The sequence below is a fragment of the Quercus robur genome, chromosome 6 (genome assembly GCF_932294415.1).
Source record: "Quercus robur chromosome 6, dhQueRobu3.1, whole genome shotgun sequence".
Lineage (NCBI taxonomy): Eukaryota > Viridiplantae > Streptophyta > Magnoliopsida > Fagales > Fagaceae > Quercus > Quercus robur.
This window is the reverse complement of record NC_065539.1, coordinates 3,927,364-3,947,975: the sequence shown is the minus strand read 5'-3', so window position 1 is coordinate 3,947,975 and position 20,612 is coordinate 3,927,364. Positions and strand designations below refer to the sequence as shown.

General features: G+C 35.8%; 1 protein-coding gene across 1 annotated transcript; it reads left to right on the top strand.

Moving 5' to 3' along the window:
• The first annotated feature begins 5,320 nt into the window (after positions 1-5,320).
• On the top strand, positions 5,321-13,515 carry LOC126732360 (asparagine synthetase [glutamine-hydrolyzing] 3). Its single transcript, XM_050435150.1, has 15 exons — positions 5,321-5,635; positions 6,160-6,298; positions 7,243-7,338; positions 7,422-7,563; positions 8,566-8,661; positions 9,083-9,177; positions 9,422-9,583; positions 10,511-10,591; positions 10,699-10,920; positions 11,036-11,170; positions 11,778-11,858; positions 12,018-12,104; positions 12,294-12,401; positions 12,715-13,001; positions 13,301-13,515. The coding sequence occupies exons 1-14, from the start codon at positions 5,556-5,558 to the stop codon at positions 12,943-12,945; spliced, it is 1,755 nt and encodes a 584-aa protein (XP_050291107.1). The 5' UTR covers positions 5,321-5,555; the 3' UTR covers positions 12,946-13,001; positions 13,301-13,515.
• The last annotated feature ends 7,097 nt before the right edge of the window (positions 13,516-20,612 follow it).

Sequence of the window (20,612 nt, the reverse complement as noted above, 5' to 3'; positions counted from 1 at the left end):
AGAAAATTATCTTATGGGACGAGTTTAAGAAGTATCTCTCTTATAATATGCGGGTACCACAAGTGTATAGAGTCCACCATTTGTGAGAGAGGTGTTGCAATTATTTATACATTCTCCTCCTCTACTCCCTCCCAATAAAAGGAAAAAAAAAAAGAAGAAGTCTAGAATGGCTATTATTCATTTATTTTATATAATGGTTGTTAATTCAATTGTTTATGTTTGTGACCTCAGATATTAGCTTGATGCCATCACGGACTTTTTAGCAATGCCTACATAACAAGAGTGTTAAAAAATAAAGGGTCCGGTTTAATAGGTGCTCTTAGGATATTTGTTAATTAACAATTTTATGAAATTTTTTATACCACTTTCATGAGAAATATAAAAAGCTGTTAAAAAATTCTTCTTCTTTTTTCATAAAAATGTTTTTTGAAATAGTTTATAAACCATTGCTCTTAAAACATTCGTTAACTTTTTTCAAAAAGAAAACTTAAGGGTAATGTAGGGGCACAATTTAGTAACCAAATTCTTGTTGTTACAAGCCTTGGTCCAAAAAACCTAATACAATGAATTCTTGTAGAGTATGGGCTAAAGAACTCGGTTTAAGTAAGTTTAAACGGATTGTGGCATGGGTTAAGGGAACACACGTATAAGAACAAATGCTATTATGTTGAAAGGTCACCCGGAATGATAGAGCTAAAAACTTGATTAATAGATACAGATCAATCCTGTAAGGCTCCTCTCCATGCTACAGTATTCTCTCATTTCTTTTTCTCATCCCCTTCTCTTGGGGGACTTTTACATATTATATAGGCCATTTTCAATCATCTAGGTTTTACACTTGTTGATCATCCAAACCCCCACTTGAGCACCTGTCCCATCAGACATCTCTCTCAGTTCTTTGTGAGTTGCGGTAGCCAAGGTAGTACTGTTCAAGGGTCTTCTCCACATTAATGCGGCCAGGAGAGTTGTTGTAATGCATTTAATGTGGTGGTGGCAGCATTTGCTGAGATATTTCGGGTTTCCTTCCTTTTTACGTATTTAGAAGATGGACTGTAATGGCTTGGATGTACCTTTGCTCCGGTTTTTGCAGTATCCCAGGAGAAATTACTCATTGGACATGTTTTCTTTGCCCCAGTGGTCCTGAATAAGAATTGCTTGGGTCATGCTGGCTCCTCAGATGGGCTGCGTCCTCGGACGGGCCTAGGGCCCAGCCTGTTATTTTGGGCCGGTCCCCACAGGTAATATGGAAAAATAATAATTAAATTACTATTTAATCCTTCAAGTATTGGGTAAAGTTCAATTTAGTTATTCAACTATTAACTGTTTCAATTTAATCCCCAAACTTTCAAAATCAAGTTAATGTTGTCCTTAACTAATTTGGCAAATAGGGCTTACGCTGAAAGGTTATTATGAAAAGTGAAAAAAATCTAAAATCATGCAAATTTCATCTATTAAATTTGTTAAAATTTAGGTAGAGATAAGACCCAGTAATGAAATTGACTAAATTTTAAGAATTAATGGACTAAATCGATACCATTAATAATTAAATAGATGGGTTCAAGTTACACCTAGTGTAACTCTTTAGAATTACACATTTTTTAAACCATTGGATTTAAGTAGATCCAACGGTTAAAAAAAACCCTTCATTATTACAAATATTTTTATTAAGATCTCATTAATTACCCTCATTTATTACATTCTAAATCTGTCTCTAAACCCAAAAACTTTTGACTCTCTCTCTCTCTCTACGTTTCTCTGTCTTCTCCATTATTGCTCCTCCACCATTGTTCCACCTCTACAAGTTGCCAAAAAAAAAAAAAAAAAACAAGCCTCTATTGTTAGTGAACTCACAAACCAGATATTATTATGTGAACTTTAGTCTTTGCACGTTGAATATGTGAACTCACAAACCAAGGAATATATACATATATATTCCTTGATTTTAGTCTTTGCATGTTGCTGTCACATGTATAAATAAAGCCAAGGCATTATGAAATAAAATATGTGAACTTTTATCCAGATTGAATTCTAAGGAAGCTCGGATTTCCTAGAATTAATCTAGTACTGATCTTGTTTCGAATTGCTTAATTCAAAAAAAGTCAAAAGGGACCATATGTTCATTATCTTTTTTTTTTTGGAGAATCATGTTCCATTATCTATTGAACTATTGAAGTTTCATGAAACTTTATAAACTCTTTATGCTATCTCAAGTTCATTGGTAACCCAAATCTCGTCTAAGACGAAGAGAGAGAGTCCGTTTAAGTTGAGAGAGAGAAGGAGAGATATAGTCATATAGGTGTATATATCAATGTCAGTGAAAAGATATATATATATCTGCCGGCAACCTGTGGAGGTGGTGGAGGAGAAAGAGAGAGAGAAACATAAATGAGAGAGTCAAAAGTCAAACTTTTTTTGGGTTTACAAATAAGTTTAGAAGGTAATAAATAAAGGTAATTAATTAGATTATAATAAGAATATTTGTAATAATTATAGTCTTTTTTTAACCGTTAGATATACTTAAATTCAATAGTTTAAAAAATGTGTAATTCTAAAGAGTTATACTATGTGTAACTTAAACCTATCTCATAATTGAATGATCAAATTGGACTTTCTAATAGTTAAAAGACCAAACTAGTAAGTGCCCTCTCCCCACCTCCCCTAATAAAGAAAAGAAAAGAGAAGAAAAGAAAAGAAAAATATAAGACAACTCCTCTTTTTTTTTTTTGAGAATCTTATAAGACAACTCCTTAAATACACAAGTTGATTGACAATTTGTCAAGACGCATGTGTTTGCCTAGCCTTATTTGTTGACTTTTAACAAATAAAGCTAGCAAAAGCAATACCAATACATAAGCTTGACCGAGACATTTATATGTGACGTTTATGCCTTAAAAAAATTTACACATTACTATTTCCTTTTTTGTTTTTTTTGTTTTAATTAATACAAAGTAGGGATGGAGAATTCGAACTTAAATTCTCCTTTATACAAGAATTGGGTAATGTCACTGTGTGAAGAGACTATTGATAACCATTAGTAAAATAATGCTAGAGATACAAATTATTTAAAAAAAAAATTATAAACTGCTGATGTGGTGAGTGATTATTAGTAAATGAAAAAGTGATATTAATGGTGGGTTTAGATGAAAACCAATAAAATGTTGGCTATATCAACATTTTATAAAAATAATGTAAAATAGTTTGTGCGTGTAACATTACTCATAAAAAAAAGGTTTTAATTTTGAAATATACCATAACCTATTTTTAAAGAAGAAAAACATACTGTGGGGCTAGTGAATTCGCGGCCCAGGCCCATTCTACATGGGGGCCCAGGGGCTAGGGCCCACACCGAGGAGAACCATTGCCGAGGACAACCTCCTGCTCGGCACCTCACGAAATGCCTGAGGAAGGGGGGAAACTGAGTTCAGGGGCAGGGTAAGAGAAAAAACTACCAATATCATAATACCAAGCACTGTATCTGACAAGTCCATGCTCTAAACCATACCCTTTAACTTTTCCGGCGACCCCAAACCATACTGGAGTATGGGTTGACAGGACAGGTCTGCACCCCGAAAAAAGGGTGAGACTTACAAGTGAACTTGAAGAAGGAGAAGAAACACGGATATAAAAGGAAGAACTCCCCAGAAGGAAAGGAGGCCTCTCCCCCGGAAAAAATGGAAAAGGGAAAGGATATAAGGGTCCTAGGACAGCGTCCGAGGACTGGAGTCCCACAACCCGTACCAATGGAAGGCTTAGCTAGTTAAGCCAGGCCCGCCCATATAAGAATTACCATAGACGCCATGATAAAACCGTTCACCTGTGCCCAAGGTCATGTCTTTCAAGCCCACTCTCTACAAATCATATTGTTGGGGTCCTTTACATACGAGCCCAACGTCACTCATGGGCCGTTAAACAAATCGTGTCCCTACACATACCATAAGTTGATAGGTTTTTTTTTTTTTGAGAGAGAGTTTCAACCTATGATATCCGCTCCTGATAATAACTCTTTATCATCAGACCAAGACATCAATCGGTTTTTGGTGTAGGTGGGGATTGAATCCCAGATTTCTTATACAACCATTAGAGATTTTACCAGTTGAACTAACTGGAACCCACCATAACTTGATAGTCGGTTATCCATTAATGGTAGTTTTGTTTTTCAATTACATGTAATTTCGTGAAAATTTCATAATGGCAAAACACTCTGATACTTTTTTGACTGATGAATGGTCATTATTAGAATTTAAAAACATCAAAAGAATTTATTAAAAGTGACATTTTTTTTTTACTGAACTCACCACCCAAGGTCCCAAACCCTTCAATGGGCCTTGCACCCTCAATAGCGGCTTTACATATAATTTAGGGTGTTCATATTTGACTTGCAAAAAAAATTTAATTAACATTAATTATTATCTTTTATACAAGGTAACAAATCCCAACCCTAAACCATTAAATAATCTTTAAAAAGTGTAACGAAGAGGATTCAGATCGTGATTAGATATACCAGGGTGAGAAATTCCACAATAGCTTTGCCAAATTGATTCTAATAATACGTTTCATTTGTTTGAAGTAAATTTTTTTCCTTGGAGTGTTTTCCTATTTTCAAGTTTGTTTACATGTAAAATGTGGTCATAAAGTATTTGTTGTTAATAGTAAGATATTTTATAAAAAAGTTGTAAAATGTTTTATTTTTAAAAACTTTGTAAAATATTTTACCAAAACCCTCCCTCTATTTGGTGGTTAGGTCACTACACTAGCTGTGTGTTGGGTAACCGTCGATAACATGTGCTAGCAATTAGGTTGTCGAAACTCGAAATATTTTACATGTAAAATATTTAAATATTTTAAAATATTTTACTTTGAAATAAACCGATCAAAGTGTCACATTAGTGTGCTTGTATAATAAAAAAAGTTATCACATTTTAGCTAATTAAGTCCAAAATTTACTCACATTAGTTTATACAAAATTGTGTAAAAATATATAATTGTTATAGTAATCGTGTAATTTTATATTGACACTATTTATTTTTTATTCTTTTTTTTACCTGTTCTGACCATAAAGTAAGAGAACGGAAGATGATGATTATAGTAATTGAAAAAATTAAAATAATTAAGAAAATTTTAGATAATCTGATTAACATGAACATGAAGCTGATATGAATTGTCCAAAAAAAGAAAAAAAGAAAAAGACCCAAAGGCGTCGTGCTCTGTTAGCTTACCATATATATATATATTTAATTAGAGCTAGATATAAGGTAACACAGACAGTACTAAAAAAGTAAAAAGTAGCTTGACTTGCGTAGATTCGATTCGCCAGAGGATCACGCCCTAAACCCTAGTCGGTAATTAAAATAAAGAAAAAGGAATCGGAATCTTTTGAAAGACTGAGTCAGAATCAACGGCTGTGATCATATATAATACCACAAAATCCCACTGGATTCCCTACCTAAACCAAGCCTCCACTCTCAATTCTCAATTCTCTCCTCCATTTTCTGTCACACAAACACACACAGTCCTGCACAGAGAGACAGAGAGAAAGAGAAGCCGCCAGCCCAGCCATGTGTGGAATTCTCGCCGTCTTCGGTTGCATTGACAACTCTCAAGCCAAGCGCTCTCGCATCATCGAATTGTCTCGCAGGTTTTCAAATTCTCTCTAAAAAATGCTTCTTCTTTTTTTTCTTCTTTTGATATGAAATGGTCATGAATCATGGTTTTGAAATTTTTGATGTTTGGTTCTATTAAGAATACATTTTATACGATCACATTTTTCTCAACCAAATTCAGCCATTTCTATCATTTCAAGCTCGATACAAACATGCATGCACACATACATATATAAGCGTTTCCCAATTCTAAAATGATCATTTTTATTTATGTACAGCTTTTTATAACGTAGCCTATATAAAAAGCAATCAACAAAAAGTTAAATAAGCTGGCAATATCAGACGCTCTATTTTACTTTGCCTAACCAAAAATGCAAAATTAATTTCAATTTTGATCGTTGTTATTTTATTCTTTTTGTGGGGGGATTTGGGATTCCAAGTACATGTTGGCTTTGTTTTTTTTTTTTTTTTTTTTAATAATTTTTTTATATGAGAGACAATGAAATGCCTATAACACTAACAGTAATCGTGTTTGTTTTCGATTTATTTGGAAGTGTAGGTTGCGCCATAGAGGTCCTGATTGGAGTGGCTTGCATTGTCATGGAAACTGTTATCTTGCTCATCAACGATTAGCTATCGTAGACCCTACTTCCGGCGATCAGCCACTATACAACGAAGACAAGACCGTTGTTGTCACGGTATATTCTATATCTATTGTGTTTTTTTTTTTTTTTTTTTCAATAAATCTAGTGACACTAGAATTTTCATCAAGTGTTAGGCAATCGCAGTGGCATGTTGTGATGGGTACATAATAAAAGTGCGGTCAGTGATGTGCCCATGTGAAAGTAACCAATCACAACTTGCCACCTTAAGAAAGTTGTGAAAAAAATTGTGTCTCGATCGTTGCTCTTGTTTTTTCCCCCCTCACATATGTGCTAGGCATTGAGGATAATTGATAACAAGTTCATAGACACAGCATACACAACAAGATTGATAATTTCAAAGGCCTTCAAGGAACATCATATGTCTAGTTTTGTCTAATAAAACTATAAAAGTTTTTTATTTTTATCTTTTTTATTTCTAGTTTTAAAGCTATTGGAAAACTATAAAGCCCCTTAAAAAAATTTATAGAGAAAATTTTGAATGTACATGTTGATTTTGGTAGACTTTGGATGAACTTTAAGATGGTAGAACCTGGATAATGTAGAAATGTAAACTTACAATATTGTATTTGGATAAAAGTGATTTGTGCGTTCTTTGTAATCGTTCATGGTTCTTATCAATAATATTTAGTTTTAAGCTTTTATTCTCTTTAACAATGCCATTTGGTAACCCCAAAGAGTAGCACAATTGATTTGGGACCATGCCTCATGGGGTGGAGGTTGCTAGTTCGAATCTCCCATTCCCTCTCCCCTCGGGCCAAAACTCATAAAAATACAATACAATTGCATTTAGTGTTTCATACTGAATTGGTAGAAACCTTTTCTTACTATATGTCGCACCTTGCACATATCCCGTGTGCTGGGTGGTGTCTCTGTTTTAGTCAATGAAATTTTACCTATCTATGTAACAAAAAAAAATTATAACTATACGGACAAAGCTTCATGGTCCTCATCTTAGAATTTTGGAACTCTGTCCTTAGGTTAATGGTGAGATATATAACCACAAACAATTGAGAGAGAAGCTGAAGTCTCATCAGTTCCGAACTGGAAGCGACTGTGAAGTGATTGCCCATCTTGTAAGTAATTGAAAACCTATTTAGATTTTGTGCTCATACTTCTTATTATAAGCAATTGAGAACTTAGCTACTTATCTTTCCAGTATGAAGAGTATGGAGAAGATTTTGTGGACATGTTGGATGGCATGTTCTCCTTTGTTCTTCTTGACACCCGGGACAACAGTTTTATTGCAGCTCGTGACGCTATTGGTATTACCCCACTATATATCGGTTGGGGTCTTGATGGTATGTAACTTCATTTTGGTATGAGGAATTTCTTTCTCTTAAGATCTAGGTGGATATATATATATATATATATATATTTATATATATTTTGAATGCCGTAGGGAAGTTTCTAAAGAAGAGCCCTTGGGACTCGTCTCTAGATAGTAAAACCTACAAGCAACTGACCCTACCCGCTAGAACCAATTGCGGAGTAATCTAGGGGCATTTATTCCTAACGGGCTAGATCTAAGTGGAATATTAAAAGTTGTTGGCTATCATATATTGGTCTCCTTTCCTATCTTATAGAGCTGGTATGAGGGATGTCCCAAGCATTATTTAATCTTGCTTGGCTCCCAATATTTAGGTTCCTGTAGATTCAGTCTTAATTTATAATTTTCATTGTTGATACATTAATACTTTTATGCTTATAAAAACCATTCTGGTTCTAGACATTTTTTACATGGTAATACTGATATCTCGTCTTGTGGTCAATGTTGCTCATATAAGAGCACTAGTATGTTTATTCCTGTTTCATTTATATGCCTTTGTGGTTTACTTGTTTTAGTGAAGCCTAATAGATTTGAGAAGATAAACTACTTTGTTAACGTCAACAAGGGATGGCAAGGAGGTTTTTTTTGTTTTTTTGTTTTATTATCTTTCTACTTTGACATTTGTTCCTGTTCTTGATTAATTATGTTTTATTTATTATTATATATTTCTCAAGTTTAAAAAATACTAGTTGTAATCTTTGTTGACTTTAATCATTTCTAATAAGTGGGGTATGTTGCATATAAGATGGGCTTGATCATGGGAAAAAACTACAATGCTTCTAAGTTCCCATTTCCTCGGCTTTAGTGAGATCTTAAATTAGTGGTAATTTAAAGTTTACCCAGTTTGGCTCAGTTGATACTTAAACTTTTGTTTTGTACTTCATCTAGAGCTTGCCATTTAATCTGATATTTTATTTTTCAAAATCTTAGTGAGGACCACATACTTTAATTAATGGTTGATCATATTTTGTAGGATCGGTATGGTTTGCTTCAGAAATGAAGGCTCTGAGTGATGATTGTGAAAGATTCATGTCTTTTCTCCCTGGGCATCTATATTCCAGCAAACAGGGTATACATCTACAGAGCTAGTGAAGAGCAAAGTTCTCTTTTGATTAAATATAGTATTGGTTATGCATTCTCAAAGTTGATGGACTAATTTTTGTTCTGGGTTGGTCTAAATTCTGAAATCTGTTTTGGATTTGAAGCTCCAATTCATGTTAATGAGGATTATTTTATTAATGCCTTTTATGGAATGTTCCTGAAGTTTTTTCAGAAAAATTTATAATCATATTGTTAATGGTCAAAGTTGGTTATGTTTTTTTATAACAAAAAAAGATTGTGTCTGAAATTTATTTTACAATTTTTTTTTTTTTTTTGGTTGTGGGGGAACTCAAGACATTATGATTAATTTTAGAAATTTTAAACTTTGTACTTAGATGTGTTAGGTGTTTTATGAACTGTTTATTTTATAATCTGTAACATGTTGACAGGAGCACTTAGAAGATGGTATAACCCACCATGGTTTTCAGAGCAGATACCCTCAACTCCATATGATCCCATACTTCTACGTGAGACCTTTAAGAAGGCATGCTCTGAACTTGTGCTTGTTTAAATTCTAGTGCTATTATTTTTGTTCTTAACTTGTAGGGCAATTAGTTTATCCTCTTTGAATTTGTGAAATATACCAGTTTAGTTGATCTTATTTTCTTGGTCATCTTGGATGTTACTGATTTTCTATATTAATTGCTTCCTGTGTGCTATTCATACTAAATGAATACTTAGTGTTTTTAACTTCATCCATCTTGTTTTTTGGTATCAAATTCATTTAGGCTGTGGTAAAGAGACTTATGACAGATGTACCATTTGGTGTACTTTTGTCCGGAGGACTGGACTCCTCTCTTGTTGCTGCAGTGGCTAGCCGCCATATGGTAGAACTAGAAGCTGCTTGTCAGTGGGGATCACAGTTGCACACCTTTTGCGTTGGTTTGAAGGTAATAGTACTTGGTTATTATTTTTAGTCCTTCCTCTTTTATCTTTTTATTCTTTTGTGTCTAGGACAGGCTTTAATGATTCTAGTTACACAAATTTTTAGGTGAGGAAAATAAAATGGAATCTATGAAGATAATTTTGTATGTTGTTTTTTAAAAAAAATTTTATAATTGATTTTGCATGTTGTTTTGTTACCTATTGTTATAAAATTTTTATTTATTTTAAAACTTTTATTAGTGCATGCAGATTTTGATTGCACAATGTGTTGATATGATAAAATGTAATCACTACAATCACCTTCTAGGCAAATGCCTACAGGTGAAACCAACAGTTTGGACCTATTAATGCTGATTGATTTTGTTGGACCTGGTTGATTAATTCCAAATCTTATGTAATCTAATTATGAGTTAGTTTGTTTTCATGTTGGATGTAATTTGGAAAGCCAATTAAAAGCCCAAAAGGCCCTGGACTCACTATTTTAAATAGTTGATCATGGATGAATGAAATTTGGTTTGAAAGTTTTCTCCAATGTTTGGTGATGATTCCAAGCAAGCTCATGTGGTGATTTCTGGGTTACTATCTTTATCCCATGCTTGGATATTGGCTGGCTTATGTCCAATGGCTATTAAAACAGCTGTCTGAGTGCTTCTAGTGGTATCTATAGATTATTATAGTCACTGACTTTGATCTGCTGTGTGACCTCTGTAAAGGGTGTTAAAAAGTTGATGCAGAATAGTGTGAAATTGACCTGGTTATTGACGTCTTAATTGTTTATCTTACATGTGCAAAATTTGGTGTTACTGAGACAAGAATTTGCTAGTTTATGTGTCTCTTGATTGTTAACCTGAAATTAATTTTTTATTAGATTTATGGTTATGGATTATCCTTTTATATGTTTATGTGCTCCTTTTCCATTTTCTAATATTCAGGGTTCTCCTGATCTGAAAGCTGCCAGAGAGGTAGCAGATTATCTTGGAACTCGCCATCATGAGTTTCACTTCACTGTTCAGGTAATTACTTATGGTTTCCCTCCTTTTTTTCCCCACAAGGGGGGCAAAAGGCTCAGATTTGTTTAGTTCAAGTATATGAGAAATGTTTCTTCTCTTTGGCATTTCAGGAAGGCATTGATGCACTTGAGGAAGTCATTTACCATATTGAAACATATGATGTTACAACTATCAGAGCTAGCACACCAATGTTTCTCATGTCTCGAAAAATTAAATCTTTGGGAGTGAAAATGGTTCTTTCTGGGGAAGGTTCAGACGAAATCTTTGGGGGTTACTTGTACTTCCACAAGGCGCCTAACAAGGAGGAGTTTCACCAAGAAACATGTCAAAAGGTATCCACACAGTGCCTTTTTCAGTTTTTTGTGGTAGATCATTGTGTGCATGTAAAATTGCTGGATTCCGTTATACTACCGTGTTATTATTTGACATTTTGTGATACTGCAACAGATTAAATCTCTTCATCTGTATGACTGCCTGAGGGCCAATAAATCAACTTCAGCTTGGGGTCTTGAAGCTCGTGTACCCTTTTTAGATAAAGAATTCATCAACGTTGCTATGAGCATTGATCCTGAGTGGAAATTGGTATCACACATGTTGACTCTGGTTGTACATTTTGTTTTCACAGTTTTAACCTGCAGAGCAGTTCAGATATAATATGTGATCAGAATGCAATAACCGTTAGTGGCTACCTACCTATAAAAAAATTTAAGGAATTTATGGTTGTTATTTTTAGAAAACTATCTATTAGCTGGTGTTTGCCATTGGCATTTATATCTACACACCTTAGTGCATATCAACACATATTAAAATTTTGATTTTTCTTGGTTGCTTTCTGTGCTTCTGTTTCTAATTCTTACGGCCCATGATGATTGAATATGCATCTCGAGTTCCATTTCTTACTATTCTGGATTTTCTTTACTCTTAGGGGTAGGAAGTATCCTAGTATATGGTGCTTATTTCAGTATAGGCGCCTCAAGAATTGAAATAGGGTAGGGGAGATCGTTAAGAAATCTCTAAATTATTTTTATATCCATTTAAAGATTATGATGTCAAATGAAACACCATTCTGAAACTAATTGTCCATTTATGATGGCAATTGCTCTGAAATCTGTATATGTAAACACCCCCCCCCCCCCCTCTTTTGTTTTGAATGTACCTATTAGTTACTTCCATGTATTTGCAATGACAGATCAGGCCTGATCTTGGAAGAATTGAAAAGTGGATCCTACGCAATGCATTCGATGATGAACATAATCCATATTTGCCAAAGGTTGGGGTTATTGCACTTTTGCTACATTCCCATCCATCATTCCGCCCAAACTTCTTACATGTTTTGTTTTTTTATTTTTTCCCTACATCTTCTTATATTTGACTTGAATATGTAATATTTGTGCAATAATTGTTGGAATTCTTTGTTTTTTGGTTATAGCACATATTATACAGGCAGAAGGAACAGTTTAGTGATGGTGTTGGGTACAGTTGGATTGACGGCTTGAAGGATCATGCAAACAAACAAGTATGCATAGTTTGAATTTGTGGGATTGGTGATATGAGTTATATTGCTTAATCAGTTGTGTTGCCATATACCATTTGGAACCAGAGCTGTAGTTAACTTTTTTTGACTTTCCAGATCATGAAATATAAGTGATACTTCTTCCTTGGCTGCATATGATTATTTCTCATTTTTCTGTTCATTACTGGCCAGGTAACAGATGCAATGTTGACGAACGCAAGCTTTATTTACCCTGAAAATACTCCTGCCACAAAGGAAGCATACTACTATAGGTCTATATTTGAGAAGTTCTATCCTAAGGTTGGTCTTTGCATGTTTCCAATGAGAGTTAGAGTGGTGTATATTTGCTTGTTTTTGTTTATCATTATCTTTAATCTACCATCTGTGGTGTTAGATTTTCTTCCATTCTCATCTTGAAGGTGCAATGTTGAAGTCACAGTTCTAAATTTCTAAATTTTCTCCTTTTCTTTTCCCACACCTTATTTTCAATTAAATGGAAGATCAATATCTACTGGAGTGTTGCCTGCTGTGCCTGCTGAGTGCTGACTATTGTATACATTATCTTTAAAATTTTATTACAAATACTTATTTTCAATTTGCCGTTTCTGAACAGAATGCTGCAAGGTCAACAGTTCCTGGAGGTCCTAGTGTAGCATGCAGTACAGCAAAAGCTGTGGAATGGGACGCTGCGTGGTCAAAAAATCCTGACCCGTCTGGTCGTGCTGCCCTTGGTGTTCATGCAGCTGCATATGAGGAAGAAGTGGATGCCAAGGACGCCAATCTGATAAATGGCTCCCCTCAAAAGCTACCAGAGATTGTAGAGAAAGCTACAACGGTTGTTTGATTGAGGACTTCCTCACTTTTTTATTTGTCACATCACTTGAAATTTGTTCTTGACGGGTAGGTATCTGGTTTCTTGGTTACACTTTGATTCATTTAAATATGCACCAAATCTTTTTTTTTTTGGGGGGCAAGGAAATTGGGTTATTGACTTATTGTACAGTCCATGTATCTTGGAAAGCATTTTGCATGAGATTGTGTATTGTTTTTGGTGATAATTTGATAGTTACAACGGGTGAGGGGTGATTTGAATCTTGAATGTCTCTGTTAAAAACACTAGAAGGTGCGTAACTAGTTGAGCTACAAGGCTCTTGGTGAGATTATGTAGTTAATAACACCCTTTTCTGGTATTGTGACAGATCCTGATACAAAAGGCTTGTGGCTGTGAAGTTCCTGTCATTTACATCAATTCGGCTCTCTCACAACTGTTTTGTAATCAATTTCTGGATTGTTGGTTGCTAGGCTATTAGAGTTCTGTACTTGTCTTTTCGCAGGTTTCTTGTGTAGACTTAGATTACTCTATCTTAACAATTTTAAGCTTGGCAATGTCATGTGGTTGTGAATGGATGTTTAATTTGTTGTATCTTTTTTCCCCCAGTATTTGAGAAACCTTGGTCCAAAAGACGAATAGTCATTTCAAACAAATGTATTTTGCTAATAAGCTCTAATTCAAACGATACTTCACCTGTAGAAAATACAAAAAAAAATTGACAAATGGGTTGATTTTTCCATGGTGTTCCATTCAAAGTTCCTGCAAAGTTGGTTTTCCGGTGGAACACTAGAATTCCTGTTTCTTTCAAATTGTGGTTGACATTCACTTCTTCAAGGAATGCACTTTGTCTAATTTCAACATAAGGTTTAAGAAGGGTTAGGGGTTTAAGTATGGGTGGAATTCGTAGTTTTTTCATTGAATTTAAGCCTTTTCAATTGGTGGTTGAGGAAGGTGGAAAATTTTTCTCCTTACGTATTTTTGAACAGGGCAAACACTTCATGAAGTTAGTATTCATGGGCAAGAATGTAGCATTATGGTTGATGAAGAATATAGAACACACGGTGGTCAGAATCAATCCCAAACAGTTTTTTACACTTAGGAAAGTAGACATTGCGTACACTTTATAGCGATGATCAAATTCCTTTGGTCAGTTCCTTTTAGTGTTTGAACTCAAAGTTGGCAGGCGTAGAAGATCTGTCATAATTCCTGGAGGCAAAGCACAAAATGGTTGGAAGGTCTTTGGGCTTGACCAATATGTTTGAGGTGGTTCAGGCCAGGCCAAATTTGTGTCCCTGCCATAGAGGAGAATGTTGGGGCTTCATCCCTCTCGGTCTTTTGTTGAGATCTTGAAGGGTCAGGTGCAGCCAAGGGATGTGACTCAGTCACAACATATTACAACCAAGGATAAAGATAAAAATATGATTCAAGGGGAGTCTGTGGAGAGGCAGAATCAGTCAAGGGGATTGTTGGCGATGAATTCGAGATTTACAGGTGCTAAAGTGGGGGATTTTCCGGTGGGCAAGCCTGATACGATGGTGGTGGGAGGAGGGGATAGGAGGGAACAGTGCATTAATGTGGAGACAGATTTAGGTGAGCAAAATTCGGCAGAAAATAGGAAACGTATCACATCAAGTTTTAGTTTGAATTCAAAAGCAAATGAAATTGGGAAGATGAGTGATTTAAGGAGATCATGCTGGATAGGGAGTGGTCTAATCGTGGAGATTGATGTGAAAGGAAGGAGACGGGTTTCTTGGGATAGAAATAAAGGGGGAGTAAAGAATTTTAAATGGGTAACACGGGCTTGTAAGGAACTTGGCAAGGGTAAGCTGGGTTTGGGCTCTAACAAATTGGCAGCCCAACTGCCAATTAGTTAGTCTAGTTTAGGCCCAAATACCATAAGCCCAAAAACTTTTGAGCCTGGAGAATGTTCCAATAAATTTGTAGGGCCTATCTTCTCAACCGATATTCACGAGAAGGTTGAGGAGAGCACATTGGTGATTTCGACGAGCTTTAAGATGTCGATACAGGTGGCTAGAGGTCCTGTGAGGACACAGAAGGAATAGGTTCAAGTCGAGAATGGAGGAAAGAGCTTCTCGGTGCCTCTGATGAGTCCTGTTTTTCCGATATAGGTGGAGTGTCAGTGTTGTGCTTCGTCGGTAGAAGTGTCGGGGTGCATCGAGTCTCCTCTGACGATGGTTTTCAGGTTTAGCTCTGACCGGAACAGTAGTTTGGGCTCCAATATGTTGTCGGGTGGGTTGATTTCTGAAGGTAAGAGGACGGTGACTCTCAAATTAGTGTTGCGTTTGGTTGGACATCCTTTTCCCGATCTTTTTTTGGAGTTTTTGTGAGCTGGGTCACTGGGTTTTGGAGTATTGGGTCAGGAGGTTACTTCCTCTTATTGTAAGGAACTCTTAAACCTTCCTAGGGACGTTATGCTTGTGGAGGATGCAGCTGATTTTTCTGTGGGTTTTGGTGAAACAGAATTGTCAGTTTGTTTATCTCTGCAAATCATTGCTCCGAGTGCGTTGACAAATTCGGCAAAGTTAGAGGAGGTCACTAAGGTGTTGAGTATTGAGACTAAGTTAGATATTTCTGGGTGGGTGAAACACAAAATTCCTGATTTCAGTAAATTGGTTGGGTTGTTAATGACTCGACATGAGAAGTTGTGCATTGCTCTCTTACAGAGGCTAGAAACTATGATGGAGGCAGCCAATGTGTTACACAGGAAAGCAACGAGTAGCAAAAAAAGTGGCTAAGTCCAAAAACAAGGGACGTAGAAAGTTGCAAAACTTAATCTCTTTGGTGAATTATGACAGGAGATAGAGGGTGGTCTTGTGCTGGTGTCAGTAGTTGGGGATATTTTTGTGTTTATGAAGATAAAAATGCTTTCGTGAAATGTTAGAGGTTTAAATGATCCTCGGAAATGACTTGTGGTGAAGAATTTGTTGCGGGAGTGGAAGTGTGATGTTGTTTTGTCTACAAGAGACGAAAATTGCTAGCATGAATAGACAGCTGGTTTGTAGTTTGTGGAGCTGTCCATATGTGGATTGGGCTGTTTTGGAGGCTGATCGGACTGCTGATGGTATTTTGCTTATGTGGGATAAAAGGGTTTTGGATAAGGTGGAGGTTATGGTTAGTACTTTCTCAATTTCAATAAAGTGGCAAGGGGTGGGGGACGGTTTTATATGGGCATGCTCAGGCGTTTATGGCCCAAATGAGAATAACGAGAGGGGTCACATGTGGGATGAGTTGGTGGGTAGCTTTCCTATTGAGCATAGGGGTGAGACACGTTTGACCCTAGTTATGGAAAAATTCTCTGAATTTGTTGAGGATCTTAACTTGGTTGATTTGCCTTAGGAAGGAGGTAGTTTTACATGGTCAAGTGGTATTGATCAACCATCGATGTCTAGGATTGATAAAGCTTTGGTCACTCCAGATTAGGAGGACCATTTCCTAGATGTTATTCAAAGGATTTTACCCTGTCCTATCTCAGATCATTGTCCAATTCTCTTGGAGGAAAGTGGAATGGCAAGGGGGAAAAGTCCATTCAGATTCGAAAATATGTGGTTAAAGACGGAGGGATTTGTGGATAGAGTTCAATCTTGGTGGAATCGGCATTCTTTTATAGGTACACCTAGTTTCGTGCTTGGAAAAAAACTAAAGGCTCTGAAAGAGGACATTGTTCAATGGATTGCCGAGAGTTTGGTAATGTAGAGCGTTAAAAGAAGCAATTATTGGAGGAGTTGAAAACATTAGACGCTAAGGAAGGGGATTTTGATCTCATTGATGGGGAGAAATGTCATAGGGCAGATTTGAGGTCCCAGGTGGAGCATCTTCTTTCTTTGAAAGAAATTTCCTGGAGACAAAAATCTAGGATGTTATGTATCAAGGAAAGGGATAATAACACCAAGTTTTTCCACAAAATGGCTAACTCCCATAGAAGGTTTAATCTTCTGAGGACCTTAGAGGTGGATGGGGTAGTTTTTGAGGAGGAATCCAAGTTAACGAATCAAGTAGTACAATTTTATAAAAATTTGTACAAGGAGACTGAGGGGTGGAGGCCTTTTGTGGAACGTTTGGACTTTGATCGTATTGGGGATATGGAGAGGGTTTGGCTTGAAAGGAAGTTTGAGAGAGAGGAGATTCTTCAAGTTGTAAGTGACTTAGAAAGTGACAAAGCTCTAGGTCCAGATGGGTTTACTATGGCGTTTTATCATCATTGTTGGAGAGTAGTGGAGAAAGACGTCCTAGTGGTCTTTGAAGAGTTTTTTCAACATTGTAAGTTTGAAAAATCCCTTAATGCTACCTTCATTGCATTAATTCCTAAAAAGCATGATGTCTCTAATATTAGAGATTTCCGCCCTATTAGCTTGGTGGGGAGTGTGTAGAAAATCTTGGCTAAGATCTTGGCAAATTGTTTGAGAGTGGTTTTAGATCAGTTGATATCTGAGACTCATAATATCTTTGTGGGTGGGGGACAAATCCTTGACTCAGTTCTTATTGCGAATGAGTGTGTGGATAGCCAAGGGAAGAGTAGAGTTCCTGGAGTCATTTGTAAACTTGATATTGAGAAAGCCTACGATTATGTGAATTGGGAGGCTTTGCTGTATTTGTTGAATAGAATGAGCTTTGGAGTGAAGTGGTGTAAGTGGATTCGTACTTGTATATCCATAATTCAGTTCTCTGTTTTGATTAATGGATCTCCAGTTGATTTCTTTGGTAGTTCAAGGGGTTTAAGATAAGGGGATCCTTTATCTCCTATGCTGTTTTTGATCATGATGGAAGTGTTTAGTAGGATTTTGAGAAGAGTGGAGGGAGTTGGTTTGATCTGCGGTTTTAAAGTTGAGGGTAGGAGGGGTGGTTGGGAATGTGTTTCACATCTATTGTTTGCAGACGATACTATTCTATTTTGTGATGCAGATGTGGAGCAAATTCTTCATATTCGGTTGTTGTTACTTAGTTTTCAGGCAGTAATAGGTTTGAAGGTCAATGTGCACAAGAGTGAAATGGTTCCAATAGGGGAGGTTGTTAATGTGCATGTCCTGGTTGAAATTTTGGGCTGTAGAGTTGGAACTTTGCCTATGTCTTATCTTGGCATGCCGTTGTGGGGGCTTCACATAATTCCCCTTCAATTTGGAATCCAATTTTGGAAAAAATTAAGCGGAAATTAGCTGGGTGGAAGAAGCTGTACTTGTTTAAGGGGGGTTGATTGATGTTACTCAATAGTACGCTATCTAGTCTTCCTACTTATTTTCTATCATTATTCACCATTCCTATTCATGTGGCTAATAAAATTGAAAAGTTGCAAAGGGACTTTCTATAGGGTGATAGCAAGATTTATCTAGTAGGATGGGATAAAGTTTATGCGTCTATAGCCAATGGTGGCTTGGGGATAAGGAAACTTACTACTTTCAATAAGGTCTTATTGGGGAAATGGTTGTGGCGGTTTGAGAAGGAAGAGGATCGGTTATGGAGGAGGGTGGTAGCTTTAAAATATGGGGAAGAATGGGGGGGATGGACCTCAAAGCTGGGTAGGGGAGTTCATGGGTGTGGTTTATGGAGAGGTATTCGCATGGGTTGAGAGGATTTCAGTAAAAATTGCCAGTTTGTTGTTAGGTTGGGGAATAGAGTGAGGTTTTGGCAGGATGGGTGGTATGGGGATCAACCTTTTCAATTGGCTTTCCCAAGGTTGTATGGTATTGCCATTGATAAGGAGGTATATGTAGGAGCTTCTTTATCAAGGCAGGAGGCGGAGGAGAGAAGAATTTGGGATGTTCGTTTTATTAGAGAATTTTATGATTGGGAGATGGATGAAGGACTGCATTTTCTTCGTTTATTAGGACCTAATACTCCTCCAATGGATGTTGGAGACCAGATGAGATGGAAGTTGAAGCCTAATGAGGAATTTGACATCCGGTTGTATTATAACAAATTAAGGGATTCTCGCTCAATTGTCTTTCCTTGGAAAGCTATATGGAGAGCAAAGGCCCCTAGGCAAGTTTCTTTTTTTGTTTGGTGTGTAGCTTGGAATAAGATCCTAACGGGTGATAACTTGAGATTGAGGAGATTAGATTTTGTGGATTAGTGCATTATGTGCCGTCATTGTGGAGAGGGTAGACCACTTACTTCTTCATTGTGAAATGGCTTATCAGTTATGGAGTTTTGTCTTTATAACTTTTGGCTTGTCTTGGGTTATACCTAGATCGATCCCAGATTTGCTTTTTGGCTGGTGGAATTGGTTGAGGAAGCACTTGTCTCAAATTTGGAACTTAGTTCCGTTGTGCATCCTATGGTGTATTTGGAAGGAGCAGAATCGGCGGACTTTTGAGGACTTGGATAGCTCTGGTGATCAGATGCTTACTTCTTTTAGTGAGACTCTTTTTGACTGGTCTCGGGCATAGGGACTCACGACTAGTGATTCTCTCCCTTCTTTCCTTAGCTCCATTTTTCTTTTGTAATTATTTTGTTGTTTGGTTCTCTTTTTTGTTTTTTCTCTGTTTTTTTCTTCTTGTATTTTTTGGGTTTGCTCTATGTTCTTCATGCATGGAGTAGCTTTTTGTATATGTCATTCTTACTTATCAAAAAAAAAAAAAAAAAGCAATGTGGAAGTAAGGTTGGGCTTTAGAATTCACTACTTGTGTGTATCATACCAATAAAATGCAAATATATTTGGTTAAATACAAATATGTTGGCAATGTACATAATAATATAGCCATGTTCATGAAAAGTTGAATCCGATACAAATGAGGAAAAGCCATCATTTTCTATAGTTATAAACTATTTTATAATATTTTTACAAAATGTTGATATGGATCCACTATTAACATCAATTTTTAATTTACTAATAACTACTTACTACATCGGAAGTTTGTAAAAAATGTTGTAAAATAGTTTGTAGTTGTAGGATTTATTTTATATTATTTTATTTAGAAACAAACTAACTATTGAACACACACACTTAATTACACTCTCTTACCAAGCATTTTCCTTTCTAGTTGGACACTTCTTTTTCTTCTAATTTAATTTAGAAGTAAACTTATCCGCTTACTTTTATTTTTCCCGATCATTCAATAATTGGAGAAAGAGAATTTGAATATTTTATACCAACCATTTTTTTATTATCATTTAATAATTGGGAAAAGAGAATTTGAATATTCGACACCAACCATTTTCTTTTTTTGATCATTCAATAATTGGGAAAAGAAAACATAGCTTTACTCATGTATGAGTATCTAAAATTTTTTAGCAACGGTGAATGGTAATTTGTATACATATACAACCCTATTGTTCATGAGCTGTAAACAAATATAGATATTTTACTCTCTCTCTCTCTCTCTCATACTTCTGCATCTCTCTCACTCATGAGTTGTAAATATAATTTTTTATATTATTTTAATGAATTGTATGTAAAAATAAAAACTAAGATGTTAAGTGAGTTGTAAAATGAAATGGTAAAATAGATAAAATAGGTTTTGAAGTTGTAAAATAGATTTTTTTTAACAACCTGGATTGTGAATACTTATCCAACCACTTGGATAAAACTTTATTGAATAAATCAACAAACCTCTGCTTTATTGGAGTATGAAGAACACAAAAGATAACAGATAGATTACTTTTTTAGCACTGCAGCATAAAAAGGAAATTACACTTCATTCCTCTAATGCATATACTTTTTTTTA